This window comes from Acomys minous, assembly GCF_964271855.1.
Source record: "Acomys minous genome assembly, chromosome: 13".
NCBI classification, from domain to species: Eukaryota; Metazoa; Chordata; class Mammalia; order Rodentia; family Muridae; genus Acomys; species Acomys minous.
This window is the reverse complement of record NC_140495.1, coordinates 29,790,725-29,809,246: the sequence shown is the minus strand read 5'-3', so window position 1 is coordinate 29,809,246 and position 18,522 is coordinate 29,790,725. Positions and strand designations below refer to the sequence as shown.

The following is an 18,522-nucleotide window of genomic DNA, read 5'->3' as shown; positions in this document are numbered from 1 at the left end:
AAAACTATAAACTGAGGTCAGCAAACCTTGTCATCCAAAGCCAGACCACAACGGTCCCTTGGGTGGGGAATGTTGGATTCTTTATGTAATTATTTAGTGTAGACACTGGAAGAAATTGAATTCCATAGACATAGAATATTATTTGTCTTTTTAAAAAATATGGCCTGCTGTAGATGTCCCCTGCTGGAGGTGAGGAGCTTTGTGGTTTTGATTCCCACTTTCTGTGACACTCATGCTGGGGGCAGAGCTTTTGGCTACCTTTAGCCAAATGCTGCCACAGAGCCTTCAGAACCCACGTTCCTGAGGACAAGAAGCAGGCAGACACTGAATAACTGCAGTTCATGTTTATCAGATGCTTAATGTACAATAAACACTGTAATAGAATATAGTGCTGCTAATTCAATTTAATTTTTTACAACGATAGCTTACATTGTGCTGTTAATATAATTTACTAAGTGAGGAAACAGAGCTTCACAGTGAGTAAAGAGCTTCTTTAAGGTCACAAATCTTTCTGAGAGACTGAGCCCAGCGGTTTGGGGGAAATCTGTCATCATCAATACTTCTAGTTTAAAAGTAAATTGATCAAGTCTCTTCTTGGTAGCCTGCTATCCTTCCTCTGAGTGCCACCAGGCCTCCCCATCCAGGGGACGTGGTCATATATGGGGCACCAGAGTTCATGTGAAAGTCAGACCCCACTCTCCACTCAACTGTGAGGAAGGGAGGATACAAGGGTTGGGATAACAATTGAGATGTAATATGAATAAATCAATAAAAAATATTTTTTAAAAAGTAAAGTGAAACATAGAGGACGAGAGGTGTTACTGTTGCTACAGAGCAAAAAGGAAATAAAGGAAGCTGGGCTGATTCCTCATTAGCCTCTGCTTAGGCAAGTGCTTCTCATTCTGTATGAGGAGGCAGAGATGTCAAGAGGGAGAGCCAGCCAAGGCAGGATTGGATGTTTGATCTGCTACTATGTCTTTTTTTTTTTTTTTTTTTTTTTTACATTAGTGCTTCTGGACTCAATACGACATTATATTATAATGCCCTGATGAGTAGACATTGCACCTTTAAATTCTTATTATCTAGGACAGCAGTGTGCATCATAGTCGTGCTCAGAGGTCATTGCTGGGACTTCTGGGCAAATGCACACATTGGAGGTGATGCTGTTCACCATGAGGCTGTCCCAGCATTGCTTTGTAGCGGAAGAGGTCAGCACAGATGAACTAATGAGGATATACACAGTGTTAAATGATCACCTTTTAATGGTTTCAATACAATTAATACAAATGTAGGATCTCTCCGACCTTCAAGTCTAACTGAAGCAGTAACAGGCATCAAAACGAGTGCCTGGAACTCCGCAGAGACTTGGTTTCTACTCTAGTTGAGGTATCTGTGTTCAGCCACTCAGAGGTTTCCACAAAGTTCAGGATACAATTCTTGGCTTGGGTCTCTTGTAACTAAAGGACGTTTCAAAGTAACTAAAATATTTTGCTCTATACATACATAAAATATTTAACTTCAGGTAGCTTTAGACTTACTGAAAGTTCTCTAAGATACTGCAACGAGTTCCAATATATATTGTACACATTTTCTCTGTTACGATCCTGTAGCACTATGGCACATAGTTAACGAGCCAATATTATTATATTATTAGTAGTACTTTAGTTTTTCCGATGCTTATTTTTTAAAACTTTTTCTGTCTGTCGCTGTCTCTGTCTCCCTGTTTCTGTCTGTTTCTGTCTATCTCTCCCTCCCTCTCCCTCTCTCTCTCTCTCTCTCTCTCTCTCTCTCTCTCTCTCTCTCTGTGTGTGTGTGTGTGTGTGTGTGTGTATTGTGTCTGCCACAGAGTGTGTACAAGATTCTGAGGATAACCTCAACTGTTTATCCTCATCTTCCACCTTTTTACATACAGATCCATGTCTGCTGCTGCATACGTCAGGCTGGCAGATCTGCAGGTTCCCAGAGTCTCCTTTTTCTGTCTCCTATCTTCCTGCAGGGGCACTGTGGTTACAGACAAGTGGTGCCACATCCTGTAACGTTTCTTGAATATTACTACACCTCGACTGAGATACCAGACTTGTTTCAGCTACGTCGTCTCCTTAGCCTTTTAATGCTTTGTCATGACTTTACTGGTTTTGAGGGGTTTCTAAGATGGCCATTTGTAGACTGGTTCTCAACTTGTTCTTTTTCTAATGTTTATGTCAGACTCATTGTTTTGGGGGGCAGACTACAGGGATGAAGCGCCACTGTCAACATACATTAAAAATGTTTGCTTAGAATGTAGTAGTGTCATTGCTGATGTTTTCTGCTTTCACCTGGAGAAGGAAGTACCTTCAAGGCTATTCCACAGGGGATTTATTCATTCTCACATACCTCACCATACCATGCAATTTGTCACTAAGAACAGAACACACCTAGGGAAAGAGTGAGCCATTCACTTCTTTTCCATGGAACATGTGATATGGTGAGTCCAATCTAAGATAAAGTCTTTGCAATTCTTGTGTAGAAGTGTGCCTAGTTCATTTATCACTTACTCGTTGACTCACTTCTGTCAGTATGGATATGCACAGATGGTCTTCAACATGCAATGAGTTGCTGTTGTTCTGGTTATTTCAGCTTTAGCTGAAACTGGAGCTCTGTGTCCTTTTGACATGTGGTCATCATTTTGTCTTTTCCGAAATATGGTCAACTGTGGTTCTGAAAGATACTCAAGGCTCATGTAGCTGTAGCTACAAAGTCAGCCACTTCTTTGAGGAGAACTTTGAGAATGGTATTAGCAATCAAGGTCTGGGAACAAATACTGTTTTCTTTTTTTTTTTACTGTTTTTTTTTTTTTTTGGTTGTTGTTGCTGACATTCTGTTGGAAGAAGTATTGGGAAGAACTATTTAGTAAATGCTTCCATCTAAGTAAATGTTTAGTATACATTGTGTGCAAGTGGGAGGGCATCCATGTTAATAGCTAGGGGGATAAAGAGGGGAAGAAGGGCCACTTTACCTCCCCTGCAGGTAAGGAAGATAATCACACTTGGTTCTTGAAGCGACTTCTGGGAAGGGGCACTCATTAAAATCCTCCAGCTGAAGGATGCTATTTACCAAGTTTATCTTTAAGGGGAGTAAGGTATGACGTTCTCCTAGGAATGAACTAGGATGGGAAGCTGACCCTTGTTTGGACAATATCTTGACTATGCTCTGAAATGTAATTCATGTTTCCCAATAGATGTAAGGGATTTCCATGAATGTAATTTTAAAATATCTAGTATCCATATTACAAAAGTTGAAAGACTTAGACTGAATTAACAAATAATGGCATGCATATATAAATTTAACACAAATATTCGAATATCATTGTAAGAGTAAGTGTAATATTATTGGGATGTTTTGCATTAATTTTCTTTCACCCAAACTTTTGACGTCTAAGTAGAGTTTTTCACTATTTTCATTTTTTGTCTGAATTACCAAATTTCAAGTATTTGATACATATTTGTAAACTGGGAATTGTGGCATATGCCTTTAATTCTAGCACTCCAGATGATGAAGAGGGAGGCAGGTATCCAAGTTCAAGGATATCCTGATCTACAGAGTGAGTTCCAGGACAGCCAGGGCTACACGGAGAAACTCTGTATCAAAAAACACAAACAAAGGAAAAAAAAAACAAACAACCAGATAAACACATGTGATTAAATAATACTGTTTTAAACAATTCATTCAATAAGCATATGTAGAGTATTAAGTGACCAAAGCATTACTTCTTTGTAACGCCACTGGTGCTTTAGCCTTGGGTTTTATTTCCTCCTGTTTGTATCCCCTATTTAAACTGTGACCTAAATAGCAAAGAAACTATTGAGAGTTTCAAATTGAGACTTTCAGGAGAATGTCATTACGCGAGCCTTAAGTTTTGTTCATTTATCTGTTTGTTGTGTTTGTGTTTTATAACTGTAGCTAGAATTTCTTGTTTCTTTTTCTGTATGACGTTGCGGTATGTCAAGGGCCCATAGGTCTCCTGGTATTTTGCCCACTTAACCTGCTTTTATAAAGTGCTGAAGTGAGGGCATTACATTCAAGGGCAACATCTAGGACATTTCTGCCTGAAGTTGCCATTGACTCTGTGAGGTGCAGTAGCTCTTCAGTGGCATGGCCTCCTCTTTTTAATCTCACATTTTCAGCATGTGCACGATCTGTCTTGTTTATTTGAAAAACTTGATACACTGTTCAAAAAGGCACATGTGCCTGTAAATGAAAAAGTAAGGTCTGAAATGCTATGGGTCTCATATAAAGACTATAAGCACAGACATCATACACACATATACATATAGAATACCAATATATGAGGAATATAAATGTCAGATATCATTGCCTCAGAAATCCCTGTTAATTCACCGTGCTCCCCGACTGGCTGCTTACTCTAGACAGGTGCCCTAGGGATGGGCAGAGAGTGTCTGCCAGTGCAATAGCTGCTATTCCTCAGGAAGAACCCAAGGAAAAGCTTTCCAGAAGTCTATGTTGGAACAAGTATACTGTAATCTGATTCTGTCCTTTGTCTTTGGGCTGCGATGTGACCTGTGGTTTGCAGTAAACTTATTATTCACTGTACATCTAAGGGCTTCTTTACCTAAGGCTTCTTTTTAATGTGGTACTGAACTGACTCTGAGCTGTAATCATAAAAAAAAATCCCCTGTAACCTGAAAAACAGAATTTGGTTTGGGGTGATAATGGGAAACGGGCTCACACTCGTCCAGCTGCAGGGGTGTAGCTTTGCGTGACTTCAGGCGCTGTGCAGTTTTGCAGTCATCACACACTCTACACAGACTGTTTACAACCAAATGATTGAGCGCAGCTGGAATGGATTTGCAGGGCGGAAGGCTTCTGGGAGTCTAAAGGACCCCTGGATGCGCAGCCAGAGTGCCTTTGCCCCGATTCCACGCAACTTGCTCATCATTTCTGTCAGTTTCAGTAGAGCTCACGCGCACTGGCTTCCTCCAGCTGGTCTGGCTCCTTCCCTGTTTTCCTGCACAACAGTCTTCACCTTTAAACAAACCATTCCAAAATGAATCTTCCCTTCAGGCTTGCTTCTAAGAGGGTCTAGGAGTAATAGAGTGATGTGGAATCAATTGGCATTTTTACTTTTGAATGAGAATATTTTTGTGGCACTGCAGGGACATGGGGCCAGTGTGAAGGGTAGCTCTGCAGGGTACTGGTAGCATCGGGCTGGAGCAAAGTGTTGGATTCTTGACTGGACAAAAAGAACATTTTTTCGTAGGAGTACAGGGAGGAGGCGGCGGCAGCTCGGAGTCAGCAAAGGGAACAAGGGAAGAAAGATGTGGTAACAACGGGAGACTCGTTGAACGCTGCAGGAATTGAACCAAAAAGGCAACTGAGAGCTGATGGGAGCCAGGTTTCACCCTGTCAGAGACAGAAGGTGATGTGTGTCAAGGGAGGACTTTGTACAAACCTGTGGTGTTGGATTTGCCAGTGCAAACTGTCGTCGGCTGTCAGTGTGGATGTGTAGTTATGGGTGCATGTGTGCATGTGCATACGAGACACCTTTCCCAGTTCTGACTGAAGATATCCATCCCAATAATAATGAGCATGCGAACCATGCAGAATCTCATTATTTTTAAACATTTTTCATTGAAAAAATGACCTTCCCTTTTGACCTTCCTTCGTGGTGTGTGTGTGTGTGTGTGTGTGTGTGTGTGTGTGTGTGTGTGTGTGTGTGTTATGTGTGTGTGTGTGTATGTGTGTGTGTGTGTGTGTGTGTGTGTGTGTGTGTGTGTGTGTGTGTGTGGAGTCTGGGTTAATGTCAGGAATCATCTTTCATCAAGTGTTCTTCCATTATATAAGGAGGCTGAGTATCTCAGTCAAATACAGAGCTCATGGTTTGAGCTAGTCTTGCTAGTGTAAAAGCAAAAGTCTGTGAATAAAAACTCCTGAAAGAAATCTGTGTCTGCAGGCACTAGTTTGACTAATTTCAGGATTGTGGAAAGATTGGAATGTTGCAAGTCTAGAGGCTAGTTACCTTATTTTGGGCTAAGGTCTGGCCCTCCTGAAGAGCCATTTCTTGTGCCTCTGTGTTAGAACTAACATCTTGTGACAATAAATACAAACTTGCTAGAATCTGTTGACTTAGCAGACCACTAGCTTCTAACAATACAAAAGGTGGGAATGCCATCAGATAACATCTTGAGCTTAGAGGAAATCTTCCTCCATTTCAGTGTACCTGCTTTTCTGATAGACACACCACTGTATTTTAAATATTTCTTGATTTACTAATTACTCTGTTCTGTAAGACTATAACAAGTTCCTGGAATTACTTCCACACTGGCGCATAATACTAGCAACCTAATTCTGTGTTCCTGGGCGATGGTCACACAACATGGCTCAAGAGTAAACTATCACTTATTTCCTTTAAGATGAGATCTGTGATTTTTTGCGTCAACACTATCAAACTTATCTTTAAAGGTGTGATGAATAATAATACATTTAAAGGTCTTAAATACACCCCCCAAATAAGCAACAGATGAAAGAATAGCCACAAAGTGGAAAACAATCTCTTGCAAGAGCCCACATGTCAGACCATCAAAGCTAACTTCAACAAAGAGGAAATTCAGAGGGAGACGTAATGTAAGGGGAGAGCGAGACCTTGGATCTCTTCGGTGAAATCCTTCTTCAATGTATACAATTGGAGCCTCATGATGAGGCAACAACTTCAGAAAAACACTGAGATACACTTCAAGCCAAACCTCTACACGCTAGTCAGTTCTTAGGAACACTGTGAGTCAGCTCAAACTGCTGGAAAGGACATGGAAAACAGAAGGAGGTTGGCGTGGCATAGGCTGAAGGACTTGATTACAGGTAGCTCGAGGGAGAAGAGCGCAGATGTGAGTCTCAGGCTGCCTTTGATAGGTCGCCTATGTGCTGTCCAGAACTGCTAAAGATCTTTGTGATCCTTCCCCAGCCAAGAACTTACTGCCTACAGTTCTCTCAACTTCTTTATGGGTAAAAGTTCCTAGGCTAAAATTTGTCTGCCTATATTTTATTTTAGAATTGATTTATGGGATAAACGTACATTTTTCCTAGGTCTTTGTATCTGTTGATATTTTAAAAATTCTATTTATTGTTTAAGAATTTCATACCTGCATGTAGTATGTATATTTTGATCAAATACACCTCCCAAATTCCCTCTTTAAGTCCTTCACACATCCACACACTTTTTAAAAAATATATACAATTTGTATATTTGTTTGCTCCTTCCTTTTACAACCTACAGAGTCCACTTAGTACTTCCTCCATGGGTATGAGTGAAGGGCAGTCCTCTAGAGGATGTGCAGGCTCTTTGAGACAACATCCCATAATAAAACTGATTCTCATTCTACCAGCAGCCATCGACTACCAGTAGCTCCTCAGCTGGGTGAGGCTTCATGAGCCCTACCCACTTTGGCCAAATGTATCTTGCTTATGTCTAAAACATGTAGCTACAGCCAATGCAAGTTCATGCGTACAGTGGCCCTGCCTGTATCTTCTCTGTCCTCTTAAATTGTTTCCACTTTCTCTTCAGCATTTATCACTGAGTTTTGGGAGAAGGGAGTGTGATAGAGATGTCCCATTTAGAGGAGACCTGTCCACTATGTCATAGTCTCCTGCTCATCGGCAAGTCTTGGGTCTCCGATTTAATCACCAGTTTCAATTAGCACTGATGTGGGGAAATGGGGGAAGATGTGGGGAAAGTAAATACTGCTAGTGCTTGGAAGCTCCAATAATGGCTGTAGTGTGAGTGAAAACCGGTGCGGTTACTATGGAAATCAATGTGGTTCTTCCTAAAAAAAGCTCATCTACCAGATGATGCAGCTGTACAGCTGTTAGAGGTATTCCCAAAGGACTTTATATCCTAACAGAAGAGTACGTTCATGTTCATTGCTTCTCTGTTAACAGTAACCAGGAAATGTGAACAAGCCTAGATGTCTAACAGTAGATAAGTGGAGAATGAAAATGTGGTGAAAAGAAAAAAGAAAAAAAGAAAATGTGGTGCAGAGCAGTTTTATTCCGCTGTAAAGAAAAATGAAATTCTGTTACTAGTTTTAAAACTGATGTATTTTAGTTCCGTGTTCAAGCTTTTCCTAAGTAGTGAGAAGAACTGTCAAGGAGCTGCAAACCCATTGAAATTAGGAGTGGAAATCCACACTACATGTCAGCAGGTGGATATATATGTTTCTTTCTGAGTAAGGTTTTTGTTTTAAGTATAGGTTTATCCATTGAAACAGGATAAAATATCTTGAACTCTATAGACTATAAACAAGGTTATGAAAATTAATGATTTATGGTATTAAAATATACAGACGAATTATTGTGTTCTAAACTGTTTGGGATAAAAACAAAGCATTATCATAAGAGTTTGAGTCAACATGAACATCATGAAATGGCTAACAAATAGAATTAGGCTTGCCAAATGCAATGTTTTTTTTTTCCCAACTTTTAGAGACTTTATTTTCCTTCCATTTCTCCCTTTGCTCAGGTGTCTGCAGTGCAACTCAGGACCACTCAGTGGTGGCTCCAACCCACTCAGTGGCCTGCGCAGTGGGAGCGGCTGACCAGTCCTCAGTGGTTGGCTGGGAGCTCCAGTCCTCAGTAGGGAACTGCTGGATGGGTACGGAGGGCACCTGCACACCCTCAGACCAGTCGGCCACCTCTGGCTGCGCAGCGGTGAACTCAGGAGCTGGTGCAGTCCATTCTCCCTGGAATTCCTCCTTGGTCACAGCCTTCTCAGCAGCAGCCTGCTCCTCCTTCTCAATCTCCTCTGGGTCTCTGTAGAAGTAAAGATCAGGCATCACCTCCCATGGGTACTCACGGGAGATAGTGCCACGCATGCGGAGTACTTCCTGGGCCAGCATCCACCACATCAGACCCACTGAGTGAGCTCCCTTGTTGTTGCATGGGATGGCAATGTCAACATAGCGCAGAGGAGAATCCATGTTGCACAGAGCGATGGTGGGCAGGTTGACGTAAGAGGCCTCTGTGAGGGGTTGGTGGTCAGCCCTGGGATCAGTCACCACTAGAAGCCGTGGCTCCCTGAAGGCTGCTTGGATCTGGTTGGTGAAGGTCCCAGGTGTGAAACGGCCTGCAATAGGAGTGGCTCCAGTGGCAGCAGCGAACTTCAGCACGGCTCGCTGGCCAGTGTTCCTGGAGGAGATGACGCTGACGTCAGCAGGGTTCTCAATGGCAACAATAGCACGAGCTGCAAGCAGCAGCTTCTCCCAGGTCCTCTTCAGATTTATGATGTAGATACCATCACTCTTCCTTTTGTAGATGTATTGCTCCATTTGAAAGTCAAGGTTGGTACCACCTAAGTGGGTTCCCGCGGCAAGGAATTTGAGGACATCCTCCTCCTTCATCTGCAGGACATCAAGGGCTCCGGACATTGTGTAAGCTTCCCTTTAAGTTACGACGGGAATCGAGAACAACGCCATATGGACCCGTCCCTGGGCAGCGTGGAAAGGGCCAAATGCAATGTTTTTAAATTATAAGAGTGTGAAAGATTTCATGAATGCTTTTCAATTTTTTTAAATTGTGATATTATTAACAGAATAAAATATTCTTTTTCACTTAATTATTTTTTACTGTTTAGTATTTTCTCCCTTTTATTAGTTCTTTGAGAATTTCACATAATATGTTTTAGTCACCTCTCTTCCCAGTCTTCCTTCCTAGCCACCCAATTTTATTTCTTCTTCCTCTTCTTCTTTTTTTTCTTCTTCCTCTTCTTCTTCTTCTCCTTCTCCTCCTCCTTCTCCTCCTCCTCCTCCTCCTCCTCCTCCTCCTCCTCCTCCTCCTCCTTCTTCTTCTTCTTCTTCTTCTTCTTCTTCACCCATCAGGTACATTTGGCACTGCCCATATTCTCTTGAATACAAAGCCTCCCAGCGGAAGGTGATCAACCTATCAGAGGCTTTACCCTTTAAAAATGTCCTCACCTGCTCCTAGCAGTTACCCATTACCAATTGCTACTAAGTTGAGGGTGGGACTTCATGCCCAAGTGCTGAATGCAGAGTGATTAAATTGGTTTTTGAAAAACATATACACATTCACTCCACAAAGGGCATTTTCATAAGCTGGGAACAAAACCTCTGATCCTTCCTGGCCTACTTTCATCATGTTTGATGCAAAATTAATCTATCTATGATGCTTGAATTGGTTTTATCCTCATAAAATTTCATATGTCAATGATATCTTACAGTACTTGTTATAGAATGGTTATAGTTACATCAACATGTATGATACTGTCATTTCCACTGTGGTTATATTTCTAAGTAACCACTGTCATTTCAGTATATAAGAAAGTGGTAAAGAACAAGAATGAGAAGACACTTCCTTTGGTCCAACTTTTAAAATGAAAATACACAGCTATTTATTTCTATGTACTTTGTAGGCTCCTTTATATTTTGCATTTATTTTAAATGTCAACAAATATTCAAGGAATTAAATCAGATATAGTGTATTTTTATAACCACAAGGAAAATAATCTAGAAATAAGCAGCAGAAAATTAAAAGAGGACAACCTCTAAACACTTGATTCAGTGATAAACTTCATAATAAACAATGAGTCCAAAAAGAAACAAGAACATAAATTGTGACTTTTTTTTTTGGACAGGCTGATAGTGGAAATGCAACATATCACATTTGAAAGCTAATTTCAATGGACACACTTTAATGGGCACAATACAAAACAAGAAAGATAGAAAAGTAGAGTAAGCTTTGTATTGCACAATTATCTAAACATTATATTGAACTTGATGGAATTTGTTGTTGTTCTCATTCTTAGAATTGAACCCAAGCCTTTGCATCTGATAAGCAAGTGTTCTACCACTGAATTATGACCATAGTCCTAATTAAAACACGAGGAAATAGCAATAAAAGAGAAAATATATACAACAAAGAACAATGACATCACAGGCACATCTAGCAAGATGATAATAGAAAATACAAAGTGGAAATATAATCAGAAAGATTGTGAATCTTGAGTAAGATTGAGTTTATGCCATATAGTGAGATATCATATCAATTAGTCAAAAAGAAAAAAGCAAAGCAAATAGAGCACAAGTATATGTTGAGGCACAACCTTAGTAATTACCGGAAACATGCAAATCAACACACTTTATACTTTCTATAATGCAACAAAAAGAAAAAGAAAAAAAATAAAAAAGAGAAGCAGGACCCGTGGGATGAAGAGAAGCAGGGACCGCCACACACTCCTCTTTTAGAAATGTAAAGTGGTTCGTCTGTTCTCTTTGGCAGCGCTCAACATATGGAAGATGGAGTTAGACTGTGACCCAGACCTCCCTACTCTTGGATTTATATAATCACATGATTAAAAACAAATGTTTAAACAAGTATCTCAAGTATTGGCATTGGAAGAGGCTTCCTTCATAATAGCCCACAGAGGAAGCAACCCAAATTTATATCAACTGATGAATAAAAAAAAGATGATGTGTCCATTACCCAAGAATACTGGTGAGCAGCAGAAAAGGAACAAACTACTGACAAGTGCTGTTACATTAGGAAGCCTTGTAAACACCTCACTGAGTGAAAGAAACCAGACATAAAATGACACACAGTGTATAATTCTATTTGTGCATGATATTCTCAGAAGGCCATTTTTTTTAGAGACACAAGATAGGTATGCAGTTGCCAAAAGCTAGGAGGAGGAACAGCTAGTGACTGCTAACAGTTGTGTGACCTCGGGGGATTTGAAAAAATTGTTCTAGAATTAATAGTCATGATGATTGCCTAACCTTGTAAATAGTCTAAAACCCTGCTGAACTGTGCACTTAAAAATGATCAATTTTATAGTATGTGAACTAGATCTCAGAGACAGAAAACTAGGAACACAAATACACTAAGATGTTTGAAAACAAACCAAATAGATACTTTCTTGACAAGAACAACTTACAAAGGAATTTTGGAGAACTTTGGGGGGGTGGAGAGATGGCTCAGTCAGTTAGGTGCTTGCTATGCAGTGACGAGGACCTGAGTTTGGATTCAAAGCTCCCATGTAAAGAACTGGGTGTGGCAGGACAGCAACCATCCGAGTGCTGAGGAGGCAGAGGGCAGCACCTCAGGGGCTCACTGGCCAGCTAGTCTAGCTGAATCGGTAGTGCCTGGTTGATTGTGAGACCTTGTCTCCATAAGTAACAGGGGGTTGGTGATGCGGAAGGACAGGACATGAGAGTTTAGACCTTCACGTGCACTTGTAAATACGTGCACGTACACCAGCACACTTGTATACACGAACATGTACATATATAACACACACATTTTTTTCCCAAAAGTTAAATAGGCTGTTGGCTGAAGAAATTGAGTTCACAACATTCCAAGATATACATAAAAATTTCACTCTTAGTCAGATTTACACGTGAGTGAATATTATTCTAAATATTTAACTGTCTTCATGCCACAACCATACAGTAACTTTAAGGAAAATTAAGTCTTACCTGTTTTATGAAGCTCAGCGAAAACAAACACCCAAGAACACAAGTATAATTTATTCTAGGAATGTAAGACAGACCAACCATTAGAAAATTAATCAAGTCTCTTTTCCTCTTTTCACAATTAGTGAAGAAAAGATTTATGACTGACTCTGTAGATAGAAGAAAAAATGTAAGTAAAACTCACAATCCATGTTGTATAAGAACACCCAGCAGCATAAGAAAAGTGATACTCCTTAACTCAAAAAAGCTAAATGGGGTAATGACAACCTTTAGTGTATTAAGACATGGGGTACTTTTCTCTCAAACTTGGAAATAATCATATGTACGATCAATGCTTCTAATTAATACACCATGAAGTCTCCAACAAATGCACTAAAAACCAGCCTAGATATCAATAAGAAAATACCACTACTTGTAAATGCCACAATGATTTGTGAACAAATTTATAAACTATCAGAAGAAATTAGCAAGTTTAGCAAAAACATTATTGAATATTCAAAAATACACCAACTGTTAAAAAGTTTAAAATTGAGAACCTAAGATAAACTATTTATTTTGAATTTATTACTTAACAACTTTCAATAAGAAGTCATTGAAAAGTCACTTTGTCAAAGTGTCAGTTCTGTACCCTTTTTTTTTTTTTTACAGATTCCTCGTAACCTTGATCAAATTCCCATCATTTTAATGACAAACTACTTTTAAGTTTTACCTATTTATTTGATGATGGGGATGATTTCATCTCTCTCTCTCTCTCTCTCTCTCTCTCTCTCTCTCTCTCTCTCTCTGTGTGTGTGTGTGTGTGTGTGTGTGTGTGTGTGTGTGTGTGCTATGTGTGTAAATGCTGGCATACATGTGCCAAGGTACACATGGTGGCGGGATAGAGTAGCACTCTTGGGACTCAGTTCTCTCCTTCCACCTGTTGAGGCAGGGTCCTTTTTGCTTCTGTTGCAGTTGGTTCAAGGTAGTTTGGCTCTGAGCTTGTAGGTGCTTCTTCAGTCTCTGTTTCCTCAGCTTCCACAGAAGGATGGGTATTACAGATGCATGTCACCAAGCTAAGTGCTATACATGGGTTATAGTGATAGAATTAAGGTTCCTAGGTTTGTGTGTAAGACCTTTTATCGACTGAGCCCTGTTATTGACACAAAGTGGATTCCAGACATGAAAAAGACCTACAGTTTCACAAGAACACTTTAAAAATAGGCACTGAAAATGAACTCAATGGCATTTTGGAAGGGTTTTTTTTTTCTGTCTCATAATGTTCTGTCAAGGCATTTTTTTTACCTTCTATATCTTTTTATTTATATGTTATAGTTTTGTATTTTGTGCTTCTTATGGGATTTCTATGTGTGTGAGTGTATATCTATATCTTCATGTATTTCTTGCACTTTTTCTTTGCCTCTTTTTTCCCTCATTTCCTTGTTATTGTTGTTTTTGTTCTATCTTGATTTGTTTGCTTTTTTAAATACTTGTTTTCTTATAAGAGAGTTGAAATAAAGGGTGTGGGTTTGGATAAAAGGAGAAGCAGAGAGTATACGGGGGAGGGTGTTGGAGGAAGAGAAACCATGGTCAAAATATTGATTTTATGGGAAAACTCTTTGATAAAAATACTTCAAAAATAGAAGGCATTGAGAACATTTCAGCTAGAGTAATGAATACAGAGCTCTGCTGGGCAAGTGTTGACAAGCTAACCAACGCAACAGCACAGATTCCTGAAAACAAACAGCCATTAGCCCAGAGACTGTGTTAAATAACATTATAAGTACATTATGTAAGTGAAATAATAGGCTTTCCAGTATATTATGTTACACCAATTGATATCAGATACATCGTAACTACTATATACGTACAATTGTTTTGAAAATTATATTTTTAATTTCAGTCCTAAAGATGAAACAATACCAAACTAAAGTACATAAGAATGTATTCAGAGTCTTCAGGTAGATAAAATACCCCAACATTGCTTCCAAAAGCACTAGGCAGGGATTTATGAGCTGGATTTTATTTCTTAGAAGTGGTTCTGTTCTGTTCATTAATAACCAACATTAACAGTAATCAAAGGAGCTACATAAAAAGACATTTCCAACAGACAAATTTTACAAAGTATTTTACACAGTATGTGTTAGCAGCTTTTACATTTTCATTGTTTGTTAGGGATTGAACACAGGGCTTAACACATGCTGAGGGAAAAAAAAACTTTCTCAGAACCTAAGATTAAAATTCAAGCATTTGAATAAACACATAACACAGGAAAACATCAAAGCGTCAGACAAACAAACCTACAAGAAATGTGTTCACCACAATTATTTTTCAGTAAAATATCAAATTTATTCACAATACAATATCACAAAATGTACCCAATGGAATTGTTCCAACTGAAACTATTAATAAAATTTATATTGGTGATAATAGCAAATATTTGGAATGGTTCTACATCATTGGCAAAAAATATAAACAGATAAGACTTCTGTGGAAAGTTGATTACCTGAGTATGCTGGGAGTGGTATACTAAAACCAAATAGACATTTGTGCCCAGCACTGATATTTCTGTGTATATCTTTGAGCAAAATCAATCACAGGGCCCAGCCATACAACTCATGGGTGTATACCAAGTGGACTCAATATCTTATTCTGGAGACACCTGCTTATCCATGTTTCTGATGTTATATTCACAGTATCCAGTAAATGATACAGCTCAGATGTCAATCAACTGATGAATGTATAATAAAACTTTGGTACATTTACACAATGGAATATTCAACTTTTATTTTTATTTTTAAAAAATATTTTATTAATTTATTCATATTGCATCGCAATTGTTATCCGATACCTTGTATCCTCCCATTCCTCCCTCCCTCCCACTTTCCCCCTACTCCCGTCCCCTATGTCTGTGACTGAGCGGGGGCCTCTTGCCCCTGTATATGTTCATAAGGTATCAAATCTCTTCTTGGTAACCTGCTATCCTTCCTCTGAGTGCCACCAGGCCTCCCCATCCAGGGGACTGGACAAAAATGGGGCACCAGAGTTCATGTGAAAGTCAGACTCCACTCTCACTCAATGGTGGAGAATGTTCTGTCCCTCAGCTAGATCTGGGTGGGGGTTCGAAGTTTACTGCCTATATTGTCCTTGGCTGGTGCCATAGTTTGAGCAGGACCCCTGGACCCAGATCCCAAGTGTCATAATGTTCTTCTTGTATGTTTCTAGGACCCTCTATTTCTCCATTCTCCCATGCTTCTCTCACCTAAAGTCCCAATAGGATGTCCTCCCCCCACACTAGCTGAGGAGGAACTATTAACAATTGATCGCTTCTGGGAGAGGAGGAGTTGATTTACTTTAAGGGAACACATCTGCGGGAGGTGGAAAGAATAGTGGTGAAGATAATCAAAATGTATTTGACAAATTTCTCAGTTGATGGAGTATACATTTCAAAAGTTTATTCTTATGACTATCTAAATTTTTTCTGTATCTGTTTTAATTTCTCTCCTTTCCCCCTCCCCCTCAAATTTAACTAATTTGTGTAGTCTCTTTCTTTTCCTTTTGTCTAGTTTGGCTAAAGTTTTGTCAATATTGTTAACCATTGCAAAGAACCAACTTTTTATTTCATTGATTCTCTGTGAGCTGTTGTTTGTTTCTAGTTCCTCAATTTCAGCCCGTGTTTTGGTTATGTCTTCCTATCCCATTGTTTTCGGGGTTTGTTTATTCTTGTCTTTCAAAGGTCTTTAGGAGCACCCTTAAATTATTATTTTGAAATCACAATAACTTTGATGCAGGTACCCAGTCCATACTTTTCCTCTTGAGACAAACTTCGTTGTGTCCTATAGATTTTGGGTATGTTGTACTTTCATTTTTATTTAATTCTAGTAATCTTACCTTTTCCTTCTTGATTTCCTCCTTGACCTGATTATTGTTCATCAGTGTGTTACTTTTGCTTCCAGGAGTTTGTATGCTTTCTGTAGTTTTTATTGTTATTGATATCCAGCTTTATTCTATTGTCAAGTAGAATGCCGCACTTGCCTGTTTTGCTGAGACTTCCTGGAACTATTAGAATATTAGCCCTCAGGAATAGGATTGTATTAGATGTTTTCAGAGGAAAAAGAGAAAGCAAAACTTCTGCTCTTTAGTGCCAAGCACAAGGCATTCTGTATTCATTGCCGCTGTGGTTTAGTGTGAGAAGGAGCCATGCAGCTTTCAGCACAGTGGTATTGAGTCATGCCTATGTGCACTTGGGACACACAATCTGTACAATATCCCAGTGTGAGCTGGGCCCACAAATGAAGTTAATTGATTTTTTTAAGGTTATAATATTTTTAAATTACAAAACCACTTGTAAAAGAAAATAATTTTCATACAGGCCATAATGCAATCTTTTGAGATTCCCATGTCAGAGACATAGTAGAAAGGTAAGAGGATGTTTTATGAAAGAGGTTAAGAAGAAGTAGGATTTTGCTGTATTACTCTCAGTCTCTGAACCTCAAGACTGTAAGATAATGAATACTACACAGAAAGACTCAAAAGACAGACATAACTGAATAGATGCTGCATCTAATCGGGTCTCTTTATGCAGCCTTGCCTAACCTAGAACTCACTATGTAGACATGAGTGCTCTTAAATTCATAGAGATCCACCTACCTCTGCCGTCTGAGTGCTGGAGTTAAAGGCGTGTGCCACTGCACTTGGCAAGTTCATTAAGTTTTATAAGAAACATTGCATATGTTGTTTACAAATCAACAAGTAAGACTTTTTTAGGAATAAGAAATGCACCGTATATTTTACTGTGGGTATATTTAGAGTCTTCATTTCTTGCACAATGATATGCTAAATCTGGTAACTTATTTAAAATATTTTTAACTGTAAAAACGAATGCCATGATATGAAACTATAAAGATTACACTATACTTCATTTATGACCTAGGATATTTGCTTATTTTGACAGTGGAAGTCAAAATAGAATTTGTCATACTGTGATCTATCTAAATATGCTATATTTTTGTAAACAAAGTATTTTAGGCTATGGTGTTTTCACATAATAACTTCAGATGTGGCAAATATTTAGAATGCATAAAGTAATGCTGTTAATGATTCTATTTTGAGATATTTAACAAATACCATTGCTAGTTATATGTGAAAGGCAGAATTGGACTTCGGGAAGTATCTTGTATTATTTCTTTGCAACTATTTTGATCTGTTTATACAGCTCTAGAGAACCAAAACAGCCAATTGAGTCTTGATTAATTGTTGAATTCCAAATACTGAAAACTTGGAAACATTTCTGGAGTCTTTGGAAGGAAACTGGTGCCTCTCATTTCCAGTGAGCTTCAGCTTCAGCGTCTGCCTCCTCAAAACGCTTGGAAAATTTTCTAGGATTAAGACGGACTTTTGCAATGGCTGGGTGGTCTCCAAGCATTTCATTTGATACATTGCTGAACAGCTTGCAGGGAGACTTTTAAAAATCTTACTGAGGATGTTTCCTAGCTCCATACATTATATGTAATGTCTCCTGTTATAAACTGGTGAGGTTTTTTAGTAGCTTTGAGGTCAACCAAGGACAAAAACCAACAAAAACAGAGGAGGTTTCAAGATTGTATTGGCCTGGGATTTGAGAGTCTGTGGGTCAACATGACATTTCCATTTTTGCATGCAAAGAAAATACACAGTGTCCATTTAGGCTGTTCTTCTACACTTTCCTTTCTGAACCATAACATTTTCTGGACTTCTGGTTTATAGCTTAGCATTTCCAGACAAAGAAAAGGCACATTTATTTTGAAAGGATAAAAGGCCCTTTAAGTTGTAGGAAAAAGAGAGCAATTAAAGTGGGCAGAGTGTCATGACAATTTGTCCCCCACATCCCAAATTGTTATCAACGGGAAAATATGACTATTGCACACAACACCTTCAGCCATGAGATATGTGTAATAGGGGGCAAATAAGAATATGATTTTTGTCTCTGGATATCAGCATCAGTTGCTATTCTATTGGGCAACAGCTTAAAAATGAGATAGAGCCTTTCACAGTATAAGTTCCATAAACTTCAGTACAAATTAAATTAAAATAG

The 18,522-nt window shown here is 39.0% G+C and overlaps 1 protein-coding gene across 1 annotated transcript; it reads right to left on the bottom strand.

Moving 5' to 3' along the window:
• Nucleotides 1-8,457: 8,457 nt before the first annotated feature.
• Nucleotides 8,458-9,489, bottom strand: LOC311581641 (small ribosomal subunit protein uS2-like). Its single transcript, XM_084754093.1, has one exon. It carries the CDS (start codon nt 9,411-9,413, stop codon nt 8,526-8,528), a length of 888 nt encoding a protein of 295 aa, XP_084610219.1. The 5' UTR covers nt 9,414-9,489; the 3' UTR covers nt 8,458-8,525.
• Between the last annotated feature and the right edge of the window lie 9,033 nt (nt 9,490-18,522).